The 12530-nt window shown below is 55.2% G+C and overlaps 1 protein-coding gene across 1 annotated transcript in view; it reads right to left on the bottom strand.

The window, feature by feature from the left end:
* Positions 1–12530, bottom strand: part of LOC140393471 (cytochrome P450 3A40-like) — a 91096-nt gene that overhangs the window by 37359 nt on the left and 41207 nt on the right. The window contains exon 5 of the mRNA XM_072479799.1: positions 2659–2747. Coding sequence (XP_072335900.1) covers positions 2659–2747 — 89 coding nt within the window. The remainder of the gene's footprint in view (positions 1–2658; positions 2748–12530) is intronic.

Here is a 12530-nt window from a genome sequence, read left to right as displayed (position 1 = left end):
GGGCCTCCAGGACTGGCAGCGCCAGATGTCGGGGGGGGCGTCGGATGGCCAGTCCGTTGGCATCCCCCACCCATGTAGAGGCCTGGGGGCCATCGGGCACCCCGAGGGAGGAGGCAGGGGCCTGTTCCGGGTCCCATTGTAGGGGAGGTCCCAGAACACCTCAACACCTCGGGCTCCCCCCCTTCCGTCTCAGGTGCATTGGGTGGGCAACTGGCAGGACAGGCTGGCAGCTCGCCATCCCAGTCGCCCGGGCCGCAGCCTGGCCCATCTAGGCCAGGACGCCCCAGGAAACGGCCGCCAAAGGGATCCCATGTCAGAGGGCAGGAATCACAGGAGTCCACCTCCAGTTCTGCTGTACCGTCTGGGGAACCACCTAGGCGCAGTCAAAGGGCCCGTAAGGCCAAACAATTAGACACTGAGTAAGTTGGCAAGGGTGCAGGGCACAGATGAGTTTTGTCTGCGATATGCCGGACAGATCCCCACTCGGTGCCTGGAATGACCCCGTTGCATAAAAATTCAGGGCCACCGTAACCTTGACGGACACGGGGAGAGGGTGTCCCCCGCCACTGCCACGCGGTGACAGGTGTGCCAACAGGTGGCAGATGTGTGCCACAGTATCCCGGCTCATCCGGAGTCTCCTCCTGCATTCCCGGTCCGTGAGGTCCTGGTATGACAGCCGGGGCCGGTACACGCAGGGCGTCCTCGGGTGCCTCCGTTGCCGTGGGGCTGCGACGTCCCCCTCCCCCTCCTCGTCCTGTCGGTCAGGTGTCCCTCCAGCCTGGGCGGCTGCCGCCTGCCCCTCTGTGGCAGCCTGCGCCGCCTCTCTGGCACGCTCCTCATCCAGGGCAACATGGACATTAGAGGCTGCCGCCACGGCGGCCAACATCGCTGGCTGACCGGAAAACATGACGGCCTGTGCGGGGGGGGGGGGGGGGGGGGACATGTCATCATTGCCCATACCCCCTCCTCCCCCCCAGCCAGGTGGCATGGACTGCATGGGTCCGACTGTTGGAGGCAGGCACCTGGCCAAGTGGACCAACTCACTTCCCCTCGCACCCCCCCCTCCCCGGCACGGACCCCGTCCCCCTCCCGGCACAGACCACACCCGTCCCCTACCCGGCACGGACCCCCGTCCCCCTCCCCGGCATGGACCCCCGTCCCTCCGTCCCCCCCGTCCCCCTCCCCGGCACGGACCCCCCCCCATCCCCCTCCCTGGCACGGACCCCCCCTCCTCCCCGGCACGGACCCCCCCGTCCCCGTCCCCCTCCCCGGCACGGAACCCCCCCGTCCCCCTCCCCGGCACGGACCCCCCGTCCCCCTCCCTGGCAGTCATCCTCCCGTCCCCGGCACTCACCCCCATCCCGACACTCCCCCGGAGCCCAGCCCACTCTAACCCCCCCCCCCCCCGCCACACACACACACACACACACACACAACCCTACACACACCTCTCCCCCACACATACAGACTGCGGCCACGCCATCGCCTCTCCAGTGGCCAACCCCCCAGGCCCTCACGCTGGTCGGCATCAACCATGAGCACTGGTTGACGCCAATTAATAGGTGGTTTGATTTACGCCGATGTGACCCGTGATCACGTCAGCGGGACTTCGGCCCATCCGGACGGGAGAATAGCGGCAGCCCCAAAGTCCAATGCCTTGCGCCCACCCGTGCCATTCTCCGAGGTGTGCGGTGCGATTGACGCCCCGCCGACTTTTCTCCCTTCGGAGAATTCACGACGGCCCACGGCGATTCTCCGACCCGGCCGGGGGGGGGGGGCGGTCGGAGAATCTCGCCCCACGTTCTTACAGGGAACAGATCAGTCCGAGGAAGAAACAGGGTGGCACATTGGTTAGCACTGCTGCATCACAGGAACAGGGACCCGGTTCAATTCTGACCTTGGGTTACTGTGCGGTGTTTGCACATTTTCCCAGTGTCAGCGTGGGTTTCCTCCCACAGTCCAAAGATGTGCAGTTTAAGTAGATTGGCTATGCTACATTTCCCCTTAGTGCCTCAAGGATTAGATGGAGTTGCAGGGTTAGGGAAGGAGAGTGGGCCTAGGTCGGGTCCTCTTTCGGAGGTTTTGTGCAAACTCAATGGGCCAAATGGCCATTACTGCCACGGGGGTATCTGATACCAGTGTGACCCTGTCTCCAGCAAGATTATTTCAGATAGGCGACCCAACACATACCTTTCTGAAACTCTCCCCACTTTCTCTCCCCAGCCGATAACATGGGGTGGGGAAAAACTAAATCGGAGCAATTGTCACAACAGTTCATTCGCACAGAAAACAATTTAGTTGACATTGGAAAAATCTAGAGAACAATTTGGTTACCCAAGGACAGGGGGAAATAAGGAAGCATTTAAATTCCTCATGAGGGTAGAATACAAATATAAATTTGGTAGTCCAGTATGGAAGCTGTCAGTTCATGAGTTGCAGTAAGAAGTTAGAATGTCCCATCACAACCAGCTGATAAACAGGTATAACTGGTTAATACAGGATGATCAGCAAGTTAAATGGAAAAGTAAACAAACATTGCATTGATTTCAGTCCACGGCCAGTGAGAAACAGAAGGACCTTGGAGCAAAGTGAAAATGATTTAATGGACTAGGACGGGATGGAGGTGTTCACAGATCGGAAATTAGACAAATTACTCACTCCTTCATGTCAGCAGATTCATTCAGCTTTGCTTTCTTTTCTGCGTATTTCACAAGATTCCTTGTGTAGTGCTGGATTATTGGACACATCTGGAGAGGGGAAAGAAAAGGGTAAACATTGTTCAGGATGTCAAAGCTGGTCTGCACCCAAATATGGTCATACGTATTCCTGTATATTTCATCACATGACCTCCTGTCTCCAAATCCTGTGCCCAGACACTGCCTCATTTTGACCAGTCGGCACTTGCCAATGTCCATCGAATGACCTTCTGACTCAGTTGAAATGTGAATAGACACTTCATTCCCAGACTGAATAATTTTTGACTGTCAATGAAACGGTATGGGTGGGATTCTCTGGCCTCCCAGCTGCATTTGTCTCGGCAGCGGGAGGTGGGGAGCCGTTCGCTGGCAGCGGGATTCTCTGTTCCCCACATCGCTGGGAAAGCCGCTGGCATGCTGTGTTGCTGGCAGGACCAGGGAATCCTGCAAAAGGATGGACAATCTTAGCCCATATTACTCATCTTCAACACCTTTATAATAACTTTTCATATTCCTAAAGCGTTGACAAACCAAATAATCTAGAATCTCACTGAAAATGAGTAAATTCCTTCTCAAAACACTTGCTTCTACTGAAGCGTGCATTTTGATGGAATCTGTGGTTTCAAAGTTTGTATATTTTTTGAAGCAGACCCAAATTGAAAAGAGATAATCTCACATTTTCCCAAATTATACTCCATCTGTCACATTTCTGTCCACTTACCTAACTTATCTATTTCCTTTTACAGACTCCCCCTCACAACTTGCTTTCCTACCTAATTTTGTATCATGGTGTCGAGTTGGAGTTGTGAATCTCGCGAGATGTCACGATCTGGGAGCACGGCAGCATTGTGGTTAGCACAATTGCTTCACAGCTCCAGGGTCCCAGGTTCGATTCCCGGCTTGGGTCACTGTCTGTGTGGAGTCTGCACATTCTCCCCGTGTGTACGTGGGTTTCCTCCGGGTGCTCCGGTTTCCTCCCACAGTCCAAAGATGTGCAGGTTAGGTGAATTGGCCATGCTAGATTGCCCTTAGTGTCCAAAATTGCCCTTCGTGTTGGTGAGGTTACTGGGTTATGGGGATAGGGTGGAGGTGTTGACCTTGGGTAGGGGGCTCTTTCCAAGAGCAGGTGCAGACTCGATGGGCCGAATGGCCTCCTTCTGCACTGCAAATTCTATGATCAATTCTATTACCCTTATTGGGCGTGAGCTAGATCAGCATATTTAAATGAACCGTACAGCTCATTTAAATATAGATTTGACGCATTTACTCTCACCCGACACTCAACGACCATTGCTGGGAAACCTCGCCAGACGCTGTTTTGTATTGGTCCACACAAATTTGGGCCAAGCATAACAGCACTTGGGGGGGGTCTTTCAGGCCTTCGAAGACCCCTGGATGGTCGGGGGCAGGGTGGCACCCTGGATCTCCCTCTGGCACCCGCGCAGCCTTGGTACTGACAGCCTGGCACCCTGACAGTACCCCTGGAACCCTTGCAGTGCCACCTGGGCAGGCAATGCCAGAGGTACTGCTAGGCTGGCACTGCTAGGTTGGCACTGCCAGGGATCAGGCGCTGCTAGGGTGGGGGGGTTCTTGACCAGGTTGAGGGGGGTGGGCCCTGAAAGGTAGGGTGGGGAAAGGTCCGGGCTGCCTTCCAAAATGGCGCACTAATCTGCGAGGAACGTTTCTGAGCTTCAACTCACCAGCAGGAAATCCCTGTAAGTGCAGCCTTGGTGGAGATCATCTCGCAGAGGCTAAAAGAAACGGCAAAGTGCCATTGAATAGCGGGATGTTTCTCGGCGCTGCAGGCAATACCCTGCTAAACGTGCTAATCAGTGGACTTTGACTAAGTCCGCTGAATTGCACCCATGAAAATATGTAGGTACAATACAGCCGATTCCTTCATCCAAGTAATTTATAACTCATAAATAGTTGAAGCCCCAGCACTGATCTATGTGGCACTCTACTAGTTACAGCTTGCCAGTTTTCCTGTTAGTGAGCCAATCATCTGTATATACTAACACAACATGAGGTCTTATCTTGTGTATTAATCTTTTATGTGGCATCTTTTGGAATATGTTTTTGACCTCCAAGTATAACAACAATAATAAGACTTCCGGTGGCGTTCGTGAGCAGAGCAGTCGCAGCAAAGAGGCTCCCACAGGTCCACGAAGCCGGGGCTTCTTCGGGGGGTTTCGGTAAAAAAAAATTAAAGTCCCGCAAAATCAGGAGCAGGAGAAATGGGTGAAATCGGGAGCGGAGCGATCCGGCGGCCCCCCCCCCCACGCACGGCAGCAGAGCACAGGGCAGGACAAGCGGCGGCCCGGACCGAAGCGGGAGCCGAACCTGCGGGAAGGAAGGAACGGAGGAGCGACCGACGACTCCCCCCTCCCCCGCAGGAGAGCGCAGGGCGCGACGAGCGACGGCCCTGACCAAGCAGCGGGGACCGACCTCCCACCGGCAGCGACCACCACGAGGCAGGAACAAAGAGGGACTCCTGACCAGAAGCCTCTCTCTCTCTCTCGACCCTGGCTGAGTGAGGGGAAAGGAAGAAAAAAATAACTTTTGTAAAAACAAAACTTTGAACAGAAAACTTTTAAAGAGGGGAGGGGAAATTTCTTTTTGCACTTTTTCTTCTCACCCAAAACAAGTTCTCCCGAAAAGAATTTTATAAAAGAGGAAAAATTAAGTGGTAAAGGAGAGAAGGGAGGGGAGAAGAAAAAGGGCAGAAACAAAAAAATAAAAGGGGGAGGAAACAAAAAAAAAAAAAGGGGGGTGGAAAAAGGAAAAAAAGAAGAAAAAAAAGGGAAGGGGAAAAAAAAATGCCAGAAGGGAGCCAAAGCAGAGGGAGAAGGGGCACCAAAGGCAGACGGAGCAATGGGCGAGCCAGTTCAGACGAGCCAATCAGCGAGCAAAGCGGCGGAAAGGAAGTATCGCCGCATCAAAAAGAGCTGGGCAGACAGGTGCAGTCTCCCCCGGGGCCAGGGGGGAGCTGGAACTGGAAGGCAGCCTTTGCCGATGCGCTGAGGGAACATCAGCAGGTAAACAAGGCAGAGGTTAGGGCAGACATAGAGGCCGCCGTGCACGCAGCAATGGCCAAGGCCCTGGCGGAGGTGCAGCAGGCCCGGGGCAGAGCAGAGGAGAAACTGGAAGCCCAAGAGGCGACCATCAAGGAGCTGGAGAAAGCAGCGACTGACATGAGCGACCGGATCACGGCACAATGGCACAACACAGGGGAGCCTGAAGGGCAGAGTGGACGACCAGGAAAACCGCTCGAGAAGGCAAAATGTCAGGATAGTGGGCCGACCAGAGGGGATCGAGGGTAGAAATCCCACGACATATGCGGCCGAGATGCTGGTCAACTTAGTGGGAGGAAAGCTTTCCCAACCCACCAGAAATGGACAGAGGACACCGGTCACTGCGCCCAAAGCCCAAGGCAGGGGACCACCCGCGAGCAGTTATAGCTAAACTGCACCGGTACCAAGATAGGGAAACAATCCTACGCTGGGCCAGGAAAAACAGAACCTGCAAATGGGAAGGACACTCCATTAGAATTTATGAGGACATTGGGGCAAACCTAGCCAGGAGACGGGCCGAATTCAATAGAGTGAAAGCAGCTCTTCACAAGAGCAACGTGTGTTTTGGTATGCTGTACCCAGCGAAACTCTGGGTCACATGCCAAGAAAGAGAATACTTCCTCACAGCCCCCGCCGAAGCAAACAAGTTTGTCGCGGAACACGGGCTGGAAAACCAGAAGCTAGGGTAGAAATAAGGAGCCCCTGGCAAGGGGCAACAACACGCCGATGGGGGGGGAGGGAGGGGGGAAGCAACGGCAGGCCCCCCTGCCCCCGCCACGGCGAGCGCACCCTGAACAAAGAGCAAACCACTGCCCGAGGGACCGCTTCAAGTGGGAGACCAGGCCCCAGCACGAGGGAACGAGAGTAGCGGAGAAGGGAGAGCAAGCGAGAGGAGTGCAGGGTAGGATAGGGGAAGAGCGGGCAGAAAACCGTAGAGGCCGGGCAGGGGAGAAGCGAGACAGTAACTCCCAAGAGGGGGGGCCACCGTACTAGCAGGAAAGCTAGCGCCGGGGGCATGCAACAAAGCAGGGCCGCAGCGCCCCCAACAGGGGGGAAGGCGCCAGGCGGGGGGTGGGGTGGGGGACCACTGAACAGAGGCGGGAGAGCAAACGGGGATAGGAACAGGGGAAAGAGGGACAAAGGAGGGGTATACAGGAGAGGGGGGGAAAGGGAGAGACTGGGGAAGGGGGGGGGCACAGGGAGGGAGAGACCGGGGAGGGTGGACACAGGGAAGGAGGGAGGGAGAGACCAGGGAGGGGGAACACAGGGAAGGAGGGACAAACAGGGCTAGACAAGGAATAGGGCTACAAAGTGCCACAACCAAGAGCTCGAAACAAGGAATCGCTGCAAGCACCCACCCAGTACGGTCTCTGGGCGAAGGAAGACCCCAGAGTGCAGGGGGCTACCCGCATGGCGGACGCACAGTGGGCGGCCATGTCGGGTTCCCCCGGGACAAAGGGAAACCCTGGAGCACAGGGACCCGGCCGCATGGAGAGAGCAGTGACAGCGGCCATCCTGGACGGCCCCCTAACAAAGGGAAACCCCAGAGGGCAGGGGCGCGTCCACCAGGTAAATATGGTTAATCCCACAGGAGCGAGGGGGCAGAAGCCCCCCACCAGTATAGTCACCTGGAATGTAAGGGGACTCAACGGCCCAGTGAAGAGATCCAGGGCCCTCACCCACCTAAGAAATATGAGGGCCAACATAGTCTTCCTCCAAGAGACACACCTGAGAGAGCAGGACCGGCTGCGGGTAAGAAAGGGCTGGTTGGGACAAACCTACCATTCCTGCTATGGAACAAGGGCCAGGGGGGTGGCGATATCGATCGGCAAGAGGACGATGTTTAGGGCGACAAAGACGGTTTCGGACCGCGGTGGACGGTATGTCATGGTCAGCGGGGCCCTGGATGGGGCACCGGTAGTACTAGTTAACGTGTATGCACCCAACTGGGACGACACGAGCTTCATCAAGAAGACCATGGCAGAAATCCCTGACATAACGACGCATCAATTAATCATTGGGGGGGGGGGGGGGGGGGGACACACACTTCAACTGTGTACAGGATCCAACGACTGACAGATCAAACCCCAAAACGGGGAAAACCTCAAGCATGGCAAGGGCACTCAGTCACTTTATGGAGCAGGTGGGAGCGGTGGACCTCTGGAGGTTCGCCCACCCGGGGGAGAAGGAATTCTCCTTCTTCTCCCCAGTGCACAACGTATACACCAGAATTGACTTCTTTGTGGTGGGGAAAACGGTGCTTCCGGGGATAGACAAGGTGTAATACTCCGCAATTGTGATATCAGACCACGCTCCACACTACATGGATGCGAGGCTGGAGACGGGCAGGGCCCAACGCCCCACATGGAGGTTGGACGTCGCCCTACTAACGGACAAGGCCTTCAACGAAAGGATATCGCGTGCCGTAGCAGAGTACACCGAGAACAACCAGAACGAGGAGGTCTTACCCTCCACGTTCTGGGAAGCGCTACAGGCCATAAAGGGGAAATCATCGCTTTCAAAGCGCGAAGAGATAGGGAGGAAAGGGCGGCTAGGCAGCAGCTGGTCGACTCCACACTGGAGGTACCCCGTAAATACTTCGAGGCCCCGACCGTAGAGCTCCTGGCAGAGAGGAAAGAGCTACAAAGGAACTTTGATCTGCTCTCCACCAGGAAAGCAGTGCACCAACTCCACCAAGCACGTGGGACCCTACACAAACACGGAGACAAAGCCAGCCGCCTGTTAGAACACCAGCTGAGAAAGCAGGCAGCCACCAGAGAAATTGCACAAATCAGGGATACCAGAGGCACGCTCGAAACAGAACCAGAAAAGATCAACAAAACCTTCAAGGCCTTCTACCAATGGCTTTACACCTCAGAGCCCCCAATGAGCGAGTCCGGGATGAAACGGTTCCTTGATGGACTGGACATTCCAGTCATGGGGGAGGGCAGAAAACGGGGCTTGGAAGCACCACTAGCACTGGGAGAGATCATGGACAGCATTAGCTCTATGCAGGTGAGAAGGCGCTGGGACCAGATGGGTTCCCGGCGGACATCTACAAAAAATTTGCGACAGCACCTGCGGGAGATGTTCACAGACTCGCTGGCTAAGGGCACACTGCCACCCACGCTAGCACAGGCCTCAATCTCGCTGATACCGAAGAAAGACAAAGACCCAACGGAATGTGGGACATACAGACCCATCTCACTGCTGAACGCAGATGCCAAAATACTGGCCAAAATTCTAGCCAAAAGGCTAGAAGACTTGAGGTGGTCGCAGAGGACCAGACGGGCTTTGTCAAAGGTAGACAGCTTATCTTGAACATCAGGCACTGCTGAACGTGATAATGACCCCCCTCCGGGGAGAGAACACCAGAAGTGATCGTCTCCCTGGACACAGAAAAGGCCTTCGACAGAGTCGAATGGAAATACCTCATAGAGGTACTGGAGCGGTTCGGGCTTGGAACAGGGTTCACCTCCTGGGTAAAGCTCCTATACAACGCTCCCATGGCAAGTGTACGGGCCAACAATATCAACTCCCGATACTTCCAGCTGCACCAGACAAAGATGCCCACTGTCCCCGCTGCTGTTCGCTCTAGCGATCGAACCACTAGCAATCGCGCTCAAAGCAGCAAAAAGCTGGAGGGGGATCCGAAGGGGTGGCAGAGAGCACAGAGTCTCACTCTATGCAGATGACCTGCTCCTCTACATTTCGGGCCCACAAAGCAGCATGGACAGAATCATCGTGCTCCTGAAAGAGTTTGGTGCCTTCTCGGGCTCCAAACTCAACATGAGCAAAAGCGAGATCTTCCCGGTATACCCATAAGGAGGGTGGGCAGCACTAACGGATCTGCCGCTTAAACAAGCCCAACACAAATTCCGCTACCTGGGGATCTAAATAGCCCATGACTAGAAAGGGATCCACAAATGGAACCTCACCAGTCTGATGGAGGAAGTAAAAAATGACCTGCAAAGATGGAACACACTCCCACTCTCCCTCGTGGGGAGAGTCCAGATGATCAAAATGAACGTACTGCCTGTCATGATATTCAAACACACACATCATGATGGACACACTAACAGGCAAATCAGAGCACACAACACCACAACCAATCACAGACAAGAACACCAACCACATAAAAAGCACGAGCACGACACCTGGAGGTCAGTAGGTCTGGGGAGAAGGAAACAAGAAAGAGCTGTTGAAACACCACAAGCAGGGAGCCCCCCACGTGCAGAGTGCAAAGACCAAGTTGTAAATAGTGAGTTTAAATAAAGAAGCGTTGTACCATATGCAACTGTGTTGGCTCTTCTGTGTGTTAGAACACCCAACACCACATGGTACAGGAGTGGATCGATACCTGCCTACCAACCTGCCATTCTGGACATGGACCACACCGGCAAACCGCAGCCGATGCAAGTCACGGGGAACCTAGGCACCAACTGGAAGCTCTACAGGCAGCGATTTGACCTGTACATACGTGCCACCGAAAAACAGAATGTCTCGGATGATTCGAAGATTGCAATGCTCCTCTTCTACGCAGGCCCCCACCCAAACGATGTCTATAATTCACTGGTGTTCGAGGAAGGCGAAAACCAGGCCAAATATGACACGGTCATCCTCAAAATGGACCAGCACTTTCAAACTGAAGTAAACGAAACTTTCGAAAGATACATCTTTCAGCAACGCCTGCAAGGTAAGGAGGAGCTTTTTCAACCCTTTTTGACGCACCTCCGGATTCTAGCGCAGTCCTGCGGTTACGGCACCACCACAGAGTCCATGATCAGGGACCAGATTGTTTTTGGCGTTGCCTCTAGTGGCCTACGCCAGCAGCTTCTTAAAATAAAGAGCCTCACCTTAGCGTCTGCTGTGGAAGCCTGTGTCCTCCATGAAAATGCTGCCTGCCGTTTTGCCCGATTTCAGGCGTCCGAGTTGGCACGGAGGGGGTCCCCAGCCGTCGAATCGGCAAGCCAGGCCGCCCACGACGTTGAACGCATCCAGGCCGTCGATTTCTTCCCGCCCCACGGCCCGGACGACAGCGGCCGCTTCCCGCGCTTTTCGCGGTCTCCCGCGCAGGTGCGCGCCAAGAATAACGGCCACAACGAGGGACGCACTGCGCAGGCGCGCCCACCGCAAGATCGCACTGCGCATGCGCAGTGGCGCAACGAACGTCGTGACGTCATGACGTGCAGCAAGTGTGGAGGTCTACACTTAAAAGGGCAATGTCCTGCAAAATACCGACAGTGCAACAGATGTGCCATGATAGGCCACTACGCAGCCCGCTGTCGTGCGGCTCAACCCATGGATCCGGCGCATCCTCGACAACCTCGCACACGAGTCAGGACCGTCCAGCCCACGCATCACGACTTCCAGTTATGTGATGCAGATGACCAGGATGACTTCCGAGTTGCCGTCATTGATGTCAACAAGGTCAATGCCATCAATCCAGACGATGAGTGGTGTGCCACCCTGACGGTCAACCGATCGCGCGTCGCCTTCCGTCTGGACACCGGCGCATCCGCCAACCTGATTGCTTACTCTGCAGTCCAGGCCATGAAGGTCAAACCACCCATCACACCATCCCGGCTTAAGATGGTTGACTATAACGGGAACGTTATCCCGTCCGTAGGATCTTGCCAGCTACAGGTGACTCACAAGAGGTACACGGCCACACTCCCCTTCGAAGTTGTGGGCTCATCAAAGGACTCGTTACTGGGCGCACAAGCGTGTAAGGTCCTTCACCTGGTACAGCGCATCATGTCTCTCTCTCCAGATGAGATATCCGACTTCCCGGATGCTGAGTTCCACGCGAATCTCCATTCCCTCCTCGCTCACAACCAGGAGGTTTTTGAAGGCATGGGGACATTGCCACACACGTACAAGATTCGACTCAGACCGGACGCCATCCCTGTCGTTCACGCACCTCGCAGGGTTCCTGCGCCTCTCAAAGACCGCCTCAAGGCACAACTGCAGATTCTTCAGGACCAAGGGGTCCTATCCAAGGTCACGGAGCCCACGCCATGGGTCAGCTCCATGGTCTGTGTAAAGAAGCCCTCTGGCGAGCTCCGTATATGTATAGATCCAAAAGATCTGAACAACAACATCATGCGGGAACACTATCCCATCCCGAAACGAGAAGACCTCACCAGCGAGATGGCGCGAGCCAACATATTCACTAAATTGGATGCGTCCAAAGGATTCTGGCAGATCAAACTGGACCCGGCCAGCCGAAGACTATGCACATTCAACACCCCTTTTGGCAGATTCTGCTACAACCGGATGCCATTCGGCATCATTTCGGCATCTGAAGTATTCCACCGCATTATGGAGCAGATGATGGAAGGCATCGAAGGGGTACGTGTATATGTGGACGATATCATCATTTGGTCCACCACTCCGCAGGAATACATGCATCGTCTTCGACGTGTCTTCACCCGCATACGGCAAAATGGCCTGCGTCTCAACCGTGCGAAGTGTGCTTTCGGCCAGACGGAGCTGAAATTCCTCGGGGACCACATCTCAAGGTCCGGGGTCCGTCCCGATGCAGACAAGGTTAGCGCCATCACAGCCATGCCACGACCGGCTGACAAGAAGGCTGTCTTAAGATTCCTGGGCATGGTCAACTTCCTTGGGAAGTTCATTCCCAACCTGGCTTCTCATACAACAAACATGCGCCATCTCGTAAAAAAATCGACGGAATTCAACTGGCACCAGTCGCATCAGCGGGAATGGGAGGAGCTCAAGCACAAACTGGTCACGG

This window comes from Scyliorhinus torazame, chromosome 17 (genome assembly GCF_047496885.1).
Source record: "Scyliorhinus torazame isolate Kashiwa2021f chromosome 17, sScyTor2.1, whole genome shotgun sequence".
In the NCBI taxonomy this organism is placed as follows: domain Eukaryota; kingdom Metazoa; phylum Chordata; class Chondrichthyes; order Carcharhiniformes; family Scyliorhinidae; genus Scyliorhinus; species Scyliorhinus torazame.
This window is presented reverse-complemented; position numbering and strand designations above follow the sequence as displayed.